The sequence below is a fragment of the Myotis yumanensis genome, unplaced genomic scaffold (assembly GCF_028538775.1).
Source record: "Myotis yumanensis isolate MYYU_CA2020_CCGP unplaced genomic scaffold, mMyoYum1.0.hap1 SCAF_1, whole genome shotgun sequence".
NCBI classification, from domain to species: Eukaryota; Metazoa; Chordata; class Mammalia; order Chiroptera; family Vespertilionidae; genus Myotis; species Myotis yumanensis.
In genome coordinates this window covers 89,306,872-89,326,916 of record NW_027223752.1, presented here as the reverse complement: position 1 = coordinate 89,326,916, position 20,045 = coordinate 89,306,872, and the positions used below count along the sequence as shown (strand labels likewise).

Sequence of the window (20,045 nt, the reverse complement as noted above, 5' to 3'; positions counted from 1 at the left end):
TAAAATGCACAGGAGACTTTTTCTTTTGCTCACAAGTTGTATCTGGTATGGATATGCTTTCCTGGTCCAAAAAGATAGAAAACAACACAAAAATGTATACAATGTCTGTTTTATACACTGGACAACAGGCAGCACGTGACTGTGATCCCCAAGAGAAGGGTAACAAGCAAGTTGACTGCTGCAATCATCTGAGCTTCCTGCCTGGAAGCAGCTCCAGGGTGTGGTGAAGGGAGACAGAACCCCAGCAGAGCCTGCTTGGCTGTGGAGGAGAGGACGAGAGGGCTCAAGGAGACCTCGTCAGCAAAAGACCTACGACTTTTAGGGAGGAAATACTGGAAAGGTGGGAATTATACATAGAACAAACCCCAGAAACCTGATGAGGGGTACACTTGAGTATTGGATTGAATACAGATCTCCGTGTGTAAGGTGGAAATCTGTCAGGTGGAAGAAAGGAACTGTTGGGAAGTTGGGAAGTTAATACTTTCCAGAGCTCAAACGGGGCTGAGAGACAGTTGAATTTCTACCAGGAGAACAGGAAAGATTTCACTGAGCACGTAAGGCATTCCATAGAGATGCTCAGAGAGTCATGCATTAGGAGTAGGGCTGAACTGTCCTAAAGCAAGTGCCACTCTGATGCTGCCCCTAACAATGCTTAAAAACAAGCCTTACAAGATAATACTGATCTGCAAGTATCTTAATGTTTAGTCAAAACAAAAATCAACATTCTTTAAAGGAAAACAACAATGTTCACATTAATGCATCATATCTGGCAGCTAATTTAAAAAGTATACATATGAAACAGCAGGAAGATGTGACCCATACCAGGATTAAGAGTGAATGGAGCCCTGGCCAGGTGACTTGGTTGGTCGGAGCATCACTCCTTATGCCAAAAGGTTGTGGGTTCGATCCCTGGTTGGGGCACGTATAGGAGGCAATTGATTGATGTTTCTCTCACATCCATGTTTCTCTCTCCCTTCCTTCCTTTTTCTAAACATATCCTTGGGTGAGAACTAAAAAAGGAGCGAATGGAAACAGACCAGAAATCATAGAAGTGATGGAAATGCATCACTTAGATGAAAATGCAAGGTGAAAGACTGCACACTGAAAACTATAAAACACTTCTGAAAGAAATAAAGTTAAATGCAAATAAATGGAAAGGCATCACATGCTCATGTATTGGAAGAATTAATATTGTTAAAAATGGCCATACTACCCAAAGAGATCTACAGATTCAGTGCAACCTCTATCAAAAGCCCAATGGCATGTTTTTACAAAATAGAAAAAAACAATTCTAAAATTCATATAGAACTGCAAAAGACCTCAAAGAGCTCAAATAATTCTGAGCAAGAAGAGTAAAACTGGAGACATAATACTTTCTGGTTTCAAAATGTATTATGGTAATTAACACAGTTATGGCACTAACATAAAAACAGGTAGTTTAATAGCCAGACTGGTCAAGCAGGAAAGAGAAAAGACACAAATTACAAATATAAGAAACTAATAAAGAGACATTACTACAGACCCTATAGACATTAAAAGGGTGATTAGGGAATAAAATGAAAAAAAAACTTTATGCCCATAAATTTGACAACTTGGATGAAATAAATAGATTCCTTGAAAGATACAAATTTCAGAACTCCCTTAAGAGTAAATTGAGATCAACCAAAGGACTTGTATGCATGCATATAAGCCTAACCAATAGACATAGACACCAGGGGGGTGAGGGCATGAGTGGGGGGGGATGGGGGGGATAAGGACACATATGTAATACCTTAATAAAGAAAAATTAAATTTAAAAAATCGTAAAGATTATAAAAAATAAAAAAGTAAATTGAAATCTAACACGTGTTATATCTATTAAGGAAACTGAATATGGAGTTTTAAACCTTTCAAAAAAGAAAAACCCAGGTTCAAATGGCTTTGTTGGAGAATGTTACTAAACATTTAGGGAAGAACTTATACCAATTCTCTATAAAACGTTCAGAATTTTTGCACACACAAAAAAAGTACATCAATCCATATTTTTACTTCATTCGAAAATTAGCTTAAAATGGACCATAGACCCAAATCCATAACCTAAAAAAATAAAATTTATAGCCTAAACCATAGAAGAAAATTTACCTTTAGCTTATGCAAATGTTTATTAGTTATTATACCAAAAACATGATTCATAAAGAACTGTTTGTTAAATTGGGCTTTATAAAATGAAGAACTTCAGAAAACAATGATAAGAGAACAAAAAAGCAAGCCACATACTGGAAGAAAATATCTATGAAATACATACAACACATACAACTTTTATCTAGAGTATATAAAGATCTACTAAAACTAAACAATAAGAAAATGACTCATTTTTTTAAATAAACAAAAAAATTGATCAGACGTGTGTGTGTGTGTGTGTGTGTGTGTGTGTGTAAAATAAGCACGTGAAGCCCTAGCCGGGTAGTTCAGTTGGTTAGGGTGTCCACCCGATATGCCAAGGTTGGGGTTCAATCCCCAGTCAGGGTACTTTTCTCTCCCTTCTTCTCTCTCTCTCTCTCTCTCAAATCAATCAATAAAAAAATTTAAAAAACAAACAAAAAATAAGTGCATGGATAGTTACTCAACATCGGTAGTCATTGGGGAAAGGCAAATCAAAACTATGAGACAGCATCATACACTTATTAGACTGTCTACAATAAAAATGTGGCATTACAAAGTGCTATCAAGAATGCAGAGCAGCTGGAAGTTTCACACATTCTGGTGGGAATGCAAAATGGTACTTTGAAAAAAGTTTGGCAGTTTTTTATAAAGTTAACTATGTACTTTCATACAGCCAGAGAAATAAAAGCTTACAGTCATACAAAAAACTCCAACTGAACATTTTTTAAAAATATATTTTATTGATTTTTTACAGAGAGGAAGGGAGAGGGATAGAGAGTTAGAAACATCAATGAGAGAGAAACATTGATCAGCTGCCTCCTGCACACCCCCTACTGGGGATGTGCCTGCAACCAAGGTACATGCCCTTGATCAGAATCGAACCTGGGACCCTTGAGTCTGCAGGCCGACGCTCTATCCACTGAGCCAAACCGGTCAGGGCTAAGTGAACATTTTTAGAAGCTTTATTTTTAATAGTCAAAAACGAATTGACAACTCAAATGCTCCTTAACTGAGAACAGGATATATACACCATGGTACATCCATACAACACAATGGACCACTCCTCAGCAATGAAAAGCAAGAGGACGAATAAGTCTCAAATCCATTATGTTAAGGAAAGGCCAGATTCAAAATATGAGTTGTATAATACCATTTGTGTGACATTCTTCAAAAGACCAAATCATAGGGACAGAAAATAGTTCAGGGACTGAGGCTCAGGGGTGAAGTTGACTGCATATGAGTATGGAGAAAATTTTGCATGATGGAACTATTCTATATTTTGGCTGTGTTGTATATACTATATATATATGGTATGTGGTTTATGGTGTACATTTTTCAAAACTAGAACTATACATCAAAAATGTGCATTTTATTGTATGTTAATTATACCTTAATCATTTACAACAGTACAAAAGATAAATTTAGCAAATGTATCTCAGACCTGTACACTGAAAACTATAAAACAATTTGAGAAAAATTTAAAATAAGTTAATATATAGGGTAACTAACATACACTGTTCATAACAAAGTAGAAGTCTCCACACTGTTAAAATATAGGTCTCCCCACACTGATCTATGTATGTTTCAATGCAGTATCACTAGAAATCACAGCAAATATTTTTGGTAGAAATTGGCTAAGTGATTCCAAAATGTATGTGGAAATTCAGAAGGCCTACAATATCCAAAGCAATCTTGAATAGGAAAAAGATGGAGGGCTTTCACTACCTGAATTCAAGGCTTAGTGTTAAGCTCCAACAATAAGTATAATGAGGTGTTGGCATAGGGATAGACTTATAGAGTAAACGTAAACTTATCATGTGGCTCAGAAATTCTGTTCCTAGATATTTATATGAAATGAAAAAAATATGCTCACTGAAAAACTTACACAAAAATGTTCATAGTGTTTTTATTTGTAATACTCACAAACTGGATAAAAATAAAATGTTCATCTGTGGGTTAGTGGATAAACAATTATCCTAGATCCATGTAATGAAATACTAATAACTAATAAAAAGAGATGAAGCTCAAATGCAGTATGTATAAATGAGTCTCAAAAACATTACAGTGAGCAAAAAACCCAGCCAGAAAAGAGTACATAATAATACTGTATGATTCCATTTGTATGAAATGCTATAGCAGGTCAACTGATCTGTGGTGACAGAAAGTAGATCTGTGCCTAGAATCAAAATTGTGGGTGGCATCGACTACAAGTGGGTTCAATAAAATTTGGGAGGTTTGATAAAAATGTTTCATGTCTTGTGATTTTGTTTATATGGGTATTGATGTTTGTCAAAATTTAGATTTATAATTTTAGAACCATTTTATATTATGTAAATGATACTTCAATTAAGTTCATTTTTTTGTTGGGAAAAATTGTATTTTAGAGCTCCCTTTCTTTCCTTATATTCTAATAAAATTATTGGAGAAGTTGCCAAAAAGGAGGGACTATGTTTTTAATTACTAGAGGGGAACAAGTTACATCATTTCAGCTCTCTGTTTATTTTGAGGCAGCCAACTTTACTAAGTGGTGTGAAGAAGTCGTTTTAAGCCTGGTCACTAACAGACTCTTAAGAGCAAGAGTTATGTTCTGAATGCACTTAATTTTAATTCATACAAAATGTCTCACTGGAATGTAACCCTTAATTTTATTAATAAGAAAAAAGAAGAAATCACAATGCATAGTATTTATCCTCAAAAGATATCATATTCTAGACATTTCTCCTCGACAGTAGCCCCTTAAAATCCACCTTTATTGACATAAGTGTCAGAACCATCACCAGTTTTAGGAACAAGAAAGACAATTTTATCTCCTTATGATCTTTTCCTACTACATTACACATATTAATTTATAAAAACTAATCTTTAATACTTGTGTGAAAAGGGCATATACAAGAAAAGAGACCTTTTTACATATCAGGTTAGCCTAGATTGATCAATGGTTTGTTTTAATGAAAATATCCAATGTTGGAGCAGATGGACCTTCAAGAAAAGGTCATAAGATTGTGGATTGACCGTTTAGTAATGAGTTCGAAATTTGCTTTAAGATCTTTAAGGATGACCATTTGCAAAAGTATGAATGGACCTGGAGAGCATTATGCTAAGCAAAGTAAGTCAGTAGGAGAAAGATAAATACCACATGATCTCAGTCATTTGTGGAATATAATGAACAACATAAATCTGATGAACAAAAACAGATCAAATCTACTTTTAAAACAGAAATAATCAATTTTAGCTATGGTTTAAATTTAGGGCTTTTTCCTGCCTTAGAAGGAGAAGAGGGAATAATATTGATGGTTAGTATTATAATAGTACTTGTCATTATTATGATTGCTCTAGGCTCGTCCATGATAAAGTATTCTTCGTTTAGCTTTCATTATATGTGTGCAACCAGGAGACAGTTCTTGAGTGATAAACTCTTAGATTTATCTCTGTAAGGGGAGATAAATGAGGTATTCTATTTAAAACATACTGACGTTTAGCTGCTGTACTTTTCTGTTTAACCTACATTGCATGGAAACGAAATGAATGTAAGGGCAGCTACAGAGGGACAGTTGGGTTGTCCCTTCTGGTGCTCTCCTGAGTCAGAGCATCTAGATAACACTACTGCCCACACAGAGAACAAGCGATGTATTGAGTCATCTCTTGGGAACATGCCAGAATGGACTGACCTTTCTTCTGCAAACAAATGCAATAATATGTTTAACGGGATTGTAATAAACGGACTCATTTTTATGTTATTGGAATGCTAGAGGCCATATAACAATGTACACTTCTTTCCACCCATTATCTTTCTTCACCAACTTACAGCCAAAAATTGATTTGAATCTCATATTCTCCTGTTTTTTGGCTAATTAGATCCTTTGGTCATTATTACTCTAATGATATGTTATTTCTTTCCTCGTGACTTGGAGTCATGTCAATATCATTTTTGTCATTTATTTTTAATTTCTATATATTTTGAACTTTTTTTCTAATGAGTTTGCATTTGTGTCCTGACACTTACTTATTTCATTATTATTTTAAATTTAGGAGGATTTTGACATATAACCTGTTTTGATATTTGTATTTGCAGTTCCCCGAGTGTGGTTTCTATGGAATGTATGATAAGATCCTGCTGTTTCGCCATGACCCTACCTCTGAAAACATCCTGCAGCTGGTGAAAACGGCTAGTGATATCCAGGAAGGCGATCTTATTGAAGTGGTCTTGTCAGGTAGTATACTTTTTTTCTCTCTCCACAGATTAATAATTAGTATGTGAAGAATTCTTGCACATAGTTTTGAAGGCATCATAGAAAACATACATCAAACTCGGTTCCAAAAGGAGATTTTAGGGCTCTGTTGACATGTACTTTCAAAATTATTTTGATAAAAACAAGAAGTTTCCTTTGAATTGGCTGTTTCCACACCCAGTACTATCTCAATCACTTCTCCCAGCTTCACGCTCTCCCCCAGCCCTCAAGGATACACTCCCATACCTTCATTCATTATCTTGAATCATGTGGACAGCAGCAAAAGCAAACAAAAAACTTTCCAACAGCTAAGCTAAGGCATGTCAGGCCCCAAGTGTTACTGAGTGTCTGGAAGCCAAGGAATCACAGCAGGGCTAGGAAACTGTTGCTTTAGTTGAGTCAAACATCCAGTAGTGCTGAGCCAAGACCAAGTTGAAAACCAGAGCTCAGCGTTTACAGTATCAGGCTATGCCCTGTGACACTAGCTAACTCACTCCCTGAGAAATGGCTGCATTCCCCGCTGCCCAAATGTATATTTCTTATTTAGGATTTAGAAGTTAGGACTGTGCCTATCAACACAAGAAAAAAAAAAAAAGGATGATTTAATTTTTTTTTAAAGTGCCAGAGAACAGCTGTAGCTGGATCCTTGCAACATTCAGTGCAATATTCTGAAGAGGTTCAGATTTTTATTGTTTATTTTTGTTAAGTTTGAGTCATTGAGAAACTCGGATTGCATTACTCCTTTTCCCCCTCCAGCCTTCTTTGCTTGCTATCTCTGTGATGGAAGGAAATCCATTAGCTTTAATTATTCTGGACTCCATTTCCTGAAGTTCCTCAATTTGTTCTGAGCCCAGTACTTGGGTGCACTGATAAAATTCTGTTGGTCTTTGCTTTAAGTCTAATTCTCTTTGTCTTTATCAATCATTTATCCTTGTGCGAGGTCCAGGAATTGCCATATTTTCGTGGAGTAGGTAGATGCTATAAAACAAATCATTTTGCTATATAAAAGTGGTAACTTTGCTCTTGTTTATAGGGTTGCCAGTTGCTCAATAAACAAACAAACAAAAAATAAAAGCAAAACCTTTCATAGTTTTTTTGTTAAATATTTTTGGAAAAATCACTTGCTTTGACTAGATTCTCTCTCTGGCTCTTTTCACATTGACTTACTGCACGCTGCCCTCACAAAATTAGTGTCTAGACAGGCCATTTTTTAAGGTTCCTGTTTCTGAACACTAGGGGCCGCCTGAAATAAATTATCCAGGGGAACCAGGCACTGGGTCTGTTCTCACCACAATTTACATTCAATGCATAGCCAGACTGCTTTGCAGGAAATGTAATGTGTTTTATGGGTCTTTTTCCTTGTGGCAGATATTAAAATTTTGAAAGATACATTTCTAAATGTAGTTTATTTTTCTTTCCATTTCACTTTTGTTATCAAGTGCTTCAGAGTCTAGTCCCAGACGCATAGGGTGCAAGCTGTGTGTGTGTGTGTGTGTGTGTGTGTGTGTGCGCGCGCGTGCGCACGCTGGAGATACTGCCTGCCTGCAGCTCTTCCCCACACCGAGTTCCTGCCGCAGCCCTCCCAGTGCCCCGCTGCGTAGGATCCCTATTCTGCCTTCCCTCTCCCATCCTTGCAACCCAGGACTTCGCTGTGCTCAAGCTCAGCTTCTTTTCCCATCCACCCTTGATGTTTCATGCCTCCCTGGCTGCAATTGCTGGGAGGGCACCTAAGGGCAGCCCTTTTCCTCACCTGCTTCCCCAGCTGCAGGGGGAGGAAGGCCTCTCCTACTCCTGTTGGTGTCATTGGTATTTAAAAGGAGCCATTCTGTAACAGCCCAGTTTCCGTTCTGAGCCCAGAGCCTTTGAGCCCTTTTCTCACGCCCCACAGTCCCATTGCCCCCAAGTCATTTAACTCTTAAATTATTGCAGTGTGTATATTTCATTGTACAGCTACTCAATTATATTTAGATCTCTAGCATTTAACTGTGAACTTCTTTCTAGCTCCTCTCCCACTCTACTGCTTAGTGTTGTCATTTTCTCAACAAATGTTAAAAATAGTTTTTCCTTAACATCTCCAAACCTTCCATATTACAACCCTGTTTTTGTCTGCCTCTTACCTTCCTTCTCATACTCTTTTTAGGCCCCGAGTCCCTTGTTGATCAGATGCCTGCTATTTCTCCCCTGACTTTGCCTCACTTGCAGCCCAGCTCCCCGGAAGGGGTTGCTCCATCCCTTCCATGGGGGAGGCCGTTGTCCTCTACTCTTAGGCGAGGAGTTGAAGGAAACAGTCCGTCCTTGTCCCCTAGTTCCATTTCTGCTTATTTCCTGGACCATCCTCCTCGAGTTCCAGTGATACCTGTTTCACCAGTTATGTTTTCCTTAGAACATTGCATTGGAATGATTTACCTCCTTGAAGCCTCATTCTTTTAGTCATGGCACTCACTTCAGCATCAGACTCCTGATCCTTCTTTTCATTTTCTGCACCCAGTCATCTTTGGCATTGTTAACATGGAATTTATAACTTCAGATTCCTTGTTATCACTTCTGTTATCGGTCGCCTGCAGCATAGTCCCATACCTGACCTCACCTATAAAGCTTGGCTCCTGCACTGAGGTCACCATCGGGCGCATTCCTCCTCCATGTCATCCATTGTGACCAAATGCACATTCCTGTTCCCTGTCTTTTTCACTGTAGTTGTCAACCAATAACTCCCTCCCATTTCTGGACTGCATTTGTCCCTTTCTCTCTCCCCAGAGCACACAGCCTACTATATGCATAACTGGCATCACTTCGATGCAGTCTCAACTACCTTGTATTCTCTTGTAGCCTCCAAGGGCCTGATGGGCCTGTCGGTAATCTAAATACTTCACCGAACATTTTTGCCAATCCTGTTCTGAGTCACACGTGACTGGTAGACATGCAGTTCCCTGCCTGTTTGGCTCAGTGCAGATTCGCTTTCCACCTGACCTTACCACTGTTCAGCTTCTTCTCCCCTCACCCTCTGGTTGCGATAGGCATATAAAAATATATGTTCTCAATTAACATGTAGGAGTTGGTCAGTTGAGTATCATATTAGAAGTTACCAAAATTTTGTAAAAATACCGATTTTTATAAAAATATTATTTCTAGATATATCCTCAAAGTTAACTGAAGTTTAAGTCTCCTGGTAATGCATTCACTCAGCAACGACAAGAAATTAGTGCCTGTGGTGTGGGCAGGATTGTATTGCATTATAATTTGAGGCAAGACAAATGATAACTACTAAGACACTTCAGGCCATGGGTGTGGGGGAGCTCAGATCACATCCTCATTTCTGACCCAGCCCCTGAAGAGGACGGAGTGCTGTGATTGGTCAGAGAAAATATGCCATTCCCTGGAGGAGTGGTTAAAGATCAGTTTTACTCACACTGCAGTGGGTAAGGAGGGTAGTGTGAGTGTGTGTGGGGGGGGGGGGGGGGCATACTAGGTGTCCCTCTATTGCCTTTCGACCAGTTCCCAAACACAAGCATACTATAGAAATTTCCCTCTTGAACACTGTGATTTCACTGTTAAAATTCATTTATCCAAATTTTGTTTTTCTTCATAAAAAATTAAATTTCACTATGTAGTTACATAAACATAATTACATAAATATAATCTGGTTCTTCTTATATTTAGCCCACATTCTACCAACAGGAATATTTTCCTGACATAGGAGAACAGTAAAAATGTGAGAAAATATGAAAATTGTTTATTTTGAGGAAGGTTAAATAATCTTGCCTTTTCAGACAATACCAGAGATTTTCTCTTGTTGATGTCATTTTCTGCTGAGATCTTTCATCATCTGTTAGTACTAACCAGGCTGCTCCCAGCAAATTTGCTGGGTTTGCCTCCTGTTTTCTTTTTGAAAAATGTGGCTGTAGACCCAGAAAGCCAGGAAAAGATTGCTTCTGGGTGGATGGGTTGGGTCATGGTGAAAAATGAAATAGCTTCATGGAAGCTCCCTACCATACACACTCTCGCCACTGTCAGATTGTCTGTTAAGCAGAGAATTAGTGTTGTTACTGTTGTTATGAAGTAGGAAAACACTGCAAATGGAAATTTCTCTAACTAAAACCAAAGTCAAGTTCAAATGTATTGTACTGAACTATAAAATAAAGTTCATGGAATTTATCTGAAGTCTTCTTCATGATCGGTCTCTCTCAAAGCTTAATAATTCAGCCATAGCAAAGCAAATTAATAACAGGACTGTGTTCACATGACCCAGATCTTTTAGTTTTTTTATTTAGGTATTTGGGGCTTGATCTCTAATAATTGTGTGTGTGTGTGTGTGTCTGATAGGTGATTAAATGAAAAAATAGACAGGGACTATAAGAATTTCTCAACTAAAATCATAATTTTAAAAGTCTTAGAGCTAAATGTTGAATCTTTTTACTACTAGTAAAAATCCATCTTTTGCTTGTGTTTTTTCATTAGTTTTTGCAGCAGATTATGCTGCATTATTTATAACTTTTGCAAAATGCCATTTCTATATGCGGTTATTTGTTTCCCACTATCTAGAGATGGAAACCACTTGAAAAAGTTAGTGCTATAGCCCAGGCAGAGGTGGTGTGGCCTATTCTCAGGCAATGACAGCTGAAAATGAGGTAGGGAGATCAACAAATGTTTCAGAGGTAAAATTAAAGAGATATAATTACCGTGTAGTCATAGTTGATGGAGAATGAGAAAATGAAGAGTACTCTAAGGATAGATACAGCTACTTAAGAGAGATCACATTTTTTACCCCCATCTCAAGTTTTGTCCTTATCTTTTTTTGTTCAATGTGTTTGCCAAATGGTTTGGATATTGCCCTGAGGGGCTGAAGAACTGATTTCTTGGGCATGAAGTACCATTTATTTCCTTTGTAATTTTGCACAAGTTGCATAACCTCTGGGATTCAGGGGTTTTTGTTTATTTTTTTTTTAATAAAAAAAGAGTTTATACTGGATGAAAGTGTCATACAGTGTCATAGTAGATAGAATCCAAATGTTCTGAGAGGGCATATCCATTTTCTCTACACATAAGCCTCTTCTCTCTCATGGAGGGGAATATTTGAACCATGGAAAAGCAGGAGTTAGGAAGAGAAAAGTCTTTGTTTATGTAATATCACAAGCTTTTGGAGCAGTTTACATAAGTGATTTTGTTTCCTTAGCAATGACTCTGGGAGGTAGTGAAATCGGATATCTTAAAAGCTATGGAATATAAATTTAACTCCCCCACCTCCCACAGTGAGCAGAGGTGGCACCAGAGCTTGAATGGAAGTGTTCAGTGGCTGTTCACACCACTTCACTGTCAAGCTAGCCCTTTGAACTTGGACCAGTAAACAGGAATGCTTGAGGACCTCTTCAAAGAATTACTACTACAGTAAGATAATTTATATTTCAGGGAAACATTGATGATATTTGTAACAACCAAACAAGTACTGAGCCACAAATTTCATTGCCATGATTTCTATTACAGAACCATTTTTCCCATTTCTCATAAAAAAATAAATACTAAATAGTTCTACAGACTGTTATCATGTTAAGCAAATCCTGGAGGCTCTTGTCTGTGGAGTTACAATACAAAATCTGAAATAATAAAGTAACCTGCTTAAAAAGGATCTCATCAGATAATTTCACAGCTCTGATCAAAATTGAAACAGCGTCGTAGGGTCACTATATTTAAGAGATTTTTATGACCAGGTTTTCTATTACTAAGATTTGGTGTCTAAACCATAAGCCAGTATAAATATATGGTAAAAAAAATTCTAACAGGATCCTCCTTCATTTATAGAAAGTATAAATTGTTGATTTATATGGCAGTGTGCCAGATATATCCATTTCTCTCAGAAACAGTACATTGCTTAGCAGTGTTTGGTCCCCCTCTGAAACATAGGTGGGAGAGAAAAACCTCGAGAGTGATACATTACATCCCTGCATTATTATTTCTACCTGAGTACTTTCTATAGATACAGCTTTGTTTGCTTGCTTTTAAGAAAGCAGAATTAATCATGGGGAGCACTTTCCCAGCCCAAATACTGCTTAGATAATTGAGGTCATAAAAGACCAGGCCTTTAGTACTCAATTTATAATTCTTTGTAGTTGTTCTTGGACATCTAAATATGTCGGGCTGAGTGGTGCCAATTCCTGTCCAAATTTTGTTGCAATTATCCGTGCGGGTGGTTCTGTAACAATGGAAAATTTAAATGCAAGATTACAGGCTATTAAGTATGGTTTATGTTAGTGTGTCTTCAGCATCTCCTTTTTGTTATTGTTAATATTAATTCTGTTTCTGACCTTATCTTTTAAGTAAACTGGTTCTAGTTTCTTTGTGCCACACTAAACCAGTTTCATAGATAAATGGATGTAAGAGCAGGCAGGTTGAAATGTTCCATAGAGTTCTCATCCCCCCCTAATTGTGATTTCAGTGGAGATGTAGGGGCCAGGCAGCCCTTAGTTACTTGGATGGTTTTCTCTGTGACTGTTTTTCTTGGAGTGGGTTCTCCAGGGAGATGTGGCTCAGTGTGCATACTTCCTTTACCCAAGGGCCCCTCCCTTAGTGTCAAGGCAGAATGGAGACGTTATCTCAGGGAACACGGCGCATAAGACAAACCCTAAAGGGAAAAGTATTTTTAAGAAAATTATTTAATTTGAAAATTTTATGCACATTTTGCATTTTGCTACATTGTATTTCTTTTGCTTCATTGTGAATAAATGATATTTCTCCCCGTGCTGTTCTTTAAGAAATTATGAAAACAATAATGATGGTGATTAAGGACACATAGCATTTATGATGTGTTAGGTCTAAGTGCTTTACATATAATAACTCAGAAATATGCATCATATTTTTTATGGCATCTATTCACATAACTTCAATTTGATACTTAGTGGCCTTCCAGGCAAAGACTTTGGTCTGAGTCCCAGACCTGCCATTTATTTCTTATGTAATGTTTGGCAAGACAGCTCATTTCCCTGAGTCTTGATCCATCACCTGTGAAATAGCAGTAACAATATCTACAACTTAAGGTTAGGCTGTAGACTTCGTAAGAATAAATATAAAACATTTCATAAGATGCCTGGCAAAAACAGAATAGTCAACTCTCCTACCCCACCTCCATCCCACTAGACTGTACATTTCTTGAAACAGGAACCATTTATTTTTATGTTGAATCCCCAGGATCTGGCATATCACATGCAATCAATGTCTATTTGTTGAGTGAATAAATGAATCCTTGAACTAACAAAATTTACAAACCAGCAAACGAGTGAGTAAATTGGTGCTCTATATATGATACTCAAAAGCTACCACTGTTGTGTAGGAATTGAATTACAATGCTTGGTGCAATTGGCTCGCCTTGGCTTAATCTAGTAGTAATATAAGTCTTATTTGTCATCTCACTAATCCATTTTTTGGATTCCTGCTATCCTCTACATATTTTCAATAACTAATTTTTTGTTAGATATTATTTATTTTTAGAAATCCAGTTTTAGATATTATTTGTTTTTAGAAATCCAGTTCTGTTTTCAAAGCATTGCAGTGTCTTTCACAACATTTCTCAAGACCAAATTCATAGATTACCAGTTATTTTCCTGACTAATTACTGCTACTCCCAGATCACGTTCATCACTGTGACCAAGCAACCCCATTTGCTACCAAACTCAATTCACATTTTTTAAAATTTAATTTTTTCACCATTGCTCTTTTCTTCCAGATATTCTTGCTTTCTAAAATGTATTGAGTAGTCACTCTCTTTTGATGCTCTCCTCACAAAATTAATCTCACTTGCCTTCATCAGTTTATGGTCATTTCCTCATCTGGACCTCAGTGTTCCATATCTGCATTAAAGTCAGACGGGTGACCCTGCAGCTAGTCTCTGGCTCTGACCTGTCTGGAAGGAACAAGGACTAATATCCTGAGGTGCCGGCTGGCCTTTCCTGCGGCTCCCTCTCTTCCCTCCTCATGAACTCCATCTGTGCCTCAGGTCTATAGGAAAAGCTGACTCATGTGCTCCACACTGGAATGTAAGTCTCCATAGATCTCTGTCCATGTACATACCATGGTTCTCAGAGAGGGACATACCATGCCCCTCTGTTCACAGAATTAGCCTAAGGCCTAGTTCTTCATCTGGCAAGTAGATATCTAGCCAGAAATCATAGTTTTTCCTTTCTTTCTCTTTTCATCTATTACTTCTCTAATTGCAGGCAATATAGTTCATCCAGATAAATAGGAAAAGAAGACAGGGGCAAGGAAAAACCACACGAAGGGGGCTTTTTCTCTGTATTCTCTCGTCTCTGTGTAGCCAAAAATTCCTTATATATGCTTCCTAGGGTGGAAATTTAAGTCTCATGTACATAAATCTTACCACATTAGGGCCTGATGGTAAACAGAATCTCAGATGACTTTGCATATTCAGAATCCTAGAAAATATAGTGTGATGTTAGCTTGTTCTTTTTGCCTTTTTACATGAATTAGTTTATGAAACACAGAAAAATCTTAATCTACCTAATTTATCAGATTTAACTCTGAATTATTTGGGGCGTCTTTCCAAAAATTGCACTCCAACTTAAAAACTAAGACTTTGACACATCAGAGATACCGAAATAGATGATTTACAGAACCTGAGCATAAAATATAAAATGTTTTAGGCAGTAGTAGTAGATTGTGAAATGTAGTTCCTTGGCTTGCTTCTCTATAGAGGTGATTTTTTTTTTCAAGTCAGAACCTTTGAAAAAAATTATTATTTTGTCGCTGAATTTGACAACACAAAATTCTTGTGCTCTATCCTCAAACTAGAGAATAAAACTGGATTTTTATTTTGTCCATCTGTTAAAAAATGTGAAATTCTATTCATGAGAATCAGCTGAGAGATACACAATCCAACCATTCCTCTAGTCTTCCCTGTCATGTGAGGCTATTTAAATTTAAATTAACTAAAATCAAGTACAATTAAAATGCAGTTCCTCAATCACACTAACTGCATTTCAGGTGTTTAATGGTCACATTGGTTAATAGCTGCCATATTCATATAGAACATCTTCATCAGCAAAAATTCTATTGGACAGAGCAGCTACACATGCACGCATGTCCTGCAGAAATGCTTTTACTAAAATGTTCTTCGATATGACATATTGAGAGATGTTACAAATGGCACACCTGATAATTTTGGTAGCATATTTATTATCAGTATCTCATGGGAGATATTGTCCATTATATCATCCTGTGGGTTTTTTATAGTCTAAATTCCTTGGACTTTAGTACCCCAGACAGCGCTGTTTTATGAATAATGTTACTTAGATGACATGTAATTATTTTTCCTGCTTTGGCCTTGGCCTTTCAAATTTGAATTCACAGGCCACTTCTCATATGGTACAAGTCAATACTACATCACTGACTAATCACTAATTAGTTATATACTAATTATTTGTATTTGGCAGAATAGGCAATTTCCCCAGGTTTTCTTAATATATCTTATTTTACTGTGTGATATACAGAACTCCCTAGTGATTAAAAGTACCAACTCTAGAACCAAACTGCCTAAGTTCAATTCCTAGTTGCCTATTTATTAGCAATGTGGCATTGGGGAAGCTATCTAGTGTTTGGGTGCCAGTTTTCTCAACTTCAAATTGTGAATGACTTGATAATAATGTGAAGTATCTAACACATTACCCAGGATATAAGAAACTTGTCATATCATCTTAGAAAGGAAGGGGGCAGGAAAGTAGATCAGAAAAAAAAGAAAAAAATAGTGCGTTAAGAATAATACTGCATCATGGTATGGTATATAGACTACTTGTACAATTTATGAATGGCATCATTTCTTTCTTTTATCTCACATTTTCCCAAAAGGATATATATATATAGGCTTACAAAAACATACTAAATATAAAAAATACCAGTGATTGATAATGGATGTTGTCCAAGTTAGAAAAGATAACATGCAACTAGGAATGTAAATTCTAGAATATTTATTTAAAAACAGTCATATTACGTTATCATATTTCACAAATTGCTTTGCAATCAGAAGAAAACCTGCTTTTAAAGGCCAAACCTTTCTTTGGTATATTGCCCAGCTGTTTATTCTCAAGAAAAATTAACTCTTGGTTTTCAGGAAATTTATATAGTATTCTGAATGCAGTGTAAAGCATGTATTGATCAAACTTGATTAATGACGATTAATATTGGTCAGTATTGTTTCATGATCTTATATGGATGGATTTTCTTTTTCACTATGGGGACATGTTGGAATGTCTTCTTGTGTAGCAATAATCCCCTTAGTAATGGGGAAATTATAGCAGATACTTTGTTTCCATATTCACCTCTCAACACACACACACACACACACACACACACACAACACATGATAGGAGAACCTAGAGGAGGAAAGGCAGAATTGTATATATCTTCAAAATCAGTGAAATAAAGTCATTAAAGGCTGCCTGTTTTCACAAAGGCCAATGGGGAATAGCTACTGAGTGGCTGTCTAAAGACCTTGTGGGCATAAATTGGTTTCGTTTGAGGTAAAGGAAAAACTGCCAAATATACATCTTTGATGTTCCATGATTGGTGGCACATAGCACTTCAATTCAATAACTGAGCCATGCGTGCCACCATCTGCCCAGCACACTCATTCTGCTGGTTGGCATGTCGTTTATTTGCTTTTAACATGCAACCCATATAAAAATCCCTCATAATCTGCCAAAATTAGAAATGCAGCTGTTTTAAGTCTTAAACAGCAATAATGCTATTCATTATGCCAGTATGGAGGAATAAAATAGAAAGATGTATTTGAAAAGAGCAATACTCTACCAGAATATATTTGTACCTCCACTTTTATAAGTATTTTGAAGACATCTATAGCCTTTTATCAGTGTTGAATTTAGGCTCAAAGTGAGGTCCACACATAAATATAATAAATATCTCTTTCCTATATAAATTTTAACAAAAAAATTGGGATTTGAATCAAGATCAGAATTCTTTTTTTTCTTCATGTTATGAAGCAATTTCAACTTTTCAGTTTCTAGAAAATGAAAAATTTCTGGCTAACTCTGAATCTCATCTTATTCTATTTTTATTTCCCCCAGAAGTTTTTTGAGGTTCTGATCATTATAACTTGCTAATCCTGAGAACATGATAATGTAGAGCTGTGTGGAGAATTCTCAATGAGACCAAGCAGGTGGTCCTCTGCTAAAAAAAAAAAAAAAAGATGAAGAGAAAAAGAAGTCATTCATAATCAGAGTATTTAGGAATGATAGATATTAGGAAACAATAAAGATCTGGTATAGACACTCCATCCAGAGACACATTTCTTCCCAGTGACTAGGCATAACTGTTCTGAAATTAAAGTTGGATAGTTTGAAATTAGTTTGTTCCATCTTTTATATTTTGATGTTCCTACAAGTTTAAAGGTCTAAGTTGAATTTATTTGGTCATGTGTTAATGTTGCTCCCATGTAAGATTTTTCACTATAGGAATTTTGAGCACTTAAAAATCATTTATGTTTGTGAGAACTAACCTATAAAAAATTAACTTCCTGTACAATCAGGTCATGGAAAGCAATGATGGAGCAAAACACAAGTTTACTAAAATGGATGTAGTTGATACGTATTGATCTTACATATCCAAGAAGATTAACTATACTAAAGAACCAGGACAGTATGTTATAGTTCTTAAAAAGTCCATATAACAATTAACTTAGTGGCAGACATATAGTAGTTACTCTGAAAATACTTGTTCATGATGGATATGCTTGGCTTGACAATTTAGGATTTCATAAATGGATATCAATTTGAAAAGGAGAATTTAATTTTGGTTTTAAGGAGTTAAAATATTTGGAAAATTTTAAAGTTAAAAGACACATTAGACTTTATGATATGTTATTATGACAATTATTATAAAGTTTTAATGAAAAATATTTGCTTAATTCTATAGATTCAAAAATCTACCTTTCTACCTAGCGCATGTGTAATATTTATACATTGAGCATGTTAGATTCATTTTGTTGTTCTTCAAGTTTAACAGGAACCTCAGGATTATCTCATGATGAATCTCTACTCTTGCTAGTTTAATGCTATTAAAACATTTGCAGAGAACAGTATGGAGTTTCCTAAAAAAACTAAAAATGGAACTCCCATTTGACCCAGTGATCCCACTTCTAGGAATATATCCCAAGAAGCCAGAAACACCAATCAGAAAGGATATATGCACCCCTATGTTCATAGCAGCACAATTTACCATAGCTAAGATTTGGAAACAGCCTAAGTGCCCATCAGCAGATGAGTGGATTAAAAAACTGAGGTACATCTACACAATGGAATACTACGCTGTGGTAAAAAAGAAGGAATTCTTGCCATTTGCAACAGCATGGATGGAACTGGAGAGCATTATGCTAAGTGAAATAAGCCAGTCAGAGAAAGATAAATACCACATGATCTCACTCATTTGTGGAATATAGAGAACACCATAGACTGATGAACAGGGACATATCCAAAGACAGAGAAACAGCGATCAGACTATCAATCCCCAGTAAGGGAGGGTGGGGGTAATGGGAAGAGATCAACCAAAGGACTTGTATGCGTGCAATATAAGCCAAACCAATGGACATGGACAACAGAGGGATGAGAACATGAGTGGGGGGGGGGGGGGGTTAATGGGGAAATGAGGACACATTTGTAATAACTTAACCAATAAAGAAATTAAAGATGAAAAACAAAACAAAACAAAAAAAAACATTTGGTGCTGAGCAGAGGCCTTGGTTTGCTGACTCCAATGACTGAAAACTACTTGTGGTCTCTCGGAGTACTTAACACACAAAACAAATGAGACAAGCACAAATGCATCTTTCTAGCTTGCAATTAGACTGGCTGCCATGGATGATACTGCCCTAGCAAGTGAGTCAGTAGTCAAAACCTGGAAGTTTTTTTAATAAACTTTTTAATTTTTGAATACTTTTATATTTACAGAAAAGTTGTAAAAGTAATACAGAGAGTTTACCTCTCCCATATTTATATAGTTTCACTAAGGTTATCATCTTACATTATTGTGGTATATTTGTCAAAGCTAAGAAATCAGCATTGGTACATGATTTGAATTACACATTTGTTTGCCATTAATGCTCTACTTCTGCTCTAGGACCCACTCCTGAGTATCACACTGCATTTAGTTGTTACATTTCTCCAGTCTCCTCTGGCCTGGGATAGTTTCTCAGACTGTCCTTGTTTTCATGACCTTCACAGTTTTGAGGTAGACAGACCAGGTATTCTGTAGAGCATCTTCAGGCTGGGTTTATCGGATGTTTTTCTCGTGATTAAATTGGAGTTGTGGATATTTGGTTAAAAAGTACCACAAATATATAAGTTTTTACTAATGAGAGTACACTTCCTATTGCATGGCGTCAGGTACGTGATATTGACACAACTTTACTGATGATGTTACCCTTCATCACTAGGTTAGGTGGGCTTGGCCAGGTTTCTTCACTGGAGACTTTTTCTTTCCCTACTCTGTAGCTCTCTAGGCCTCTATTGGGAGCCCTAGAAGGGAAGAGAAGTTCTAGAAAATGAAAATTTTCTGGCTAACTCTGAATCTCATCTTGTTCTATTTTTATTTTCCCCAGAAGTTGTTTCAGGTTATGATTCCATCATAGCTTGTTGACCCTGAGAACATGGTAATGTAGAGCTG

At 36.6% G+C, this 20,045-nt stretch overlaps 1 protein-coding gene across 2 annotated transcripts in view; it reads left to right on the top strand.

Annotated features, from left to right (window-relative positions):
• PRKD1 (protein kinase D1) overlaps positions 1 to 20,045 on the top strand; it is a 310,832-nt gene that overhangs the window by 152,563 nt on the left and 138,224 nt on the right. For both annotated transcript variants that reach the window (XM_070427343.1, XM_070427353.1), the window contains exon 2: positions 6,215 to 6,353. In XM_070427343.1, coding sequence (XP_070283444.1) covers positions 6,215 to 6,353 — 139 coding nt within the window. The remainder of the gene's footprint in view (positions 1 to 6,214; positions 6,354 to 20,045) is intronic.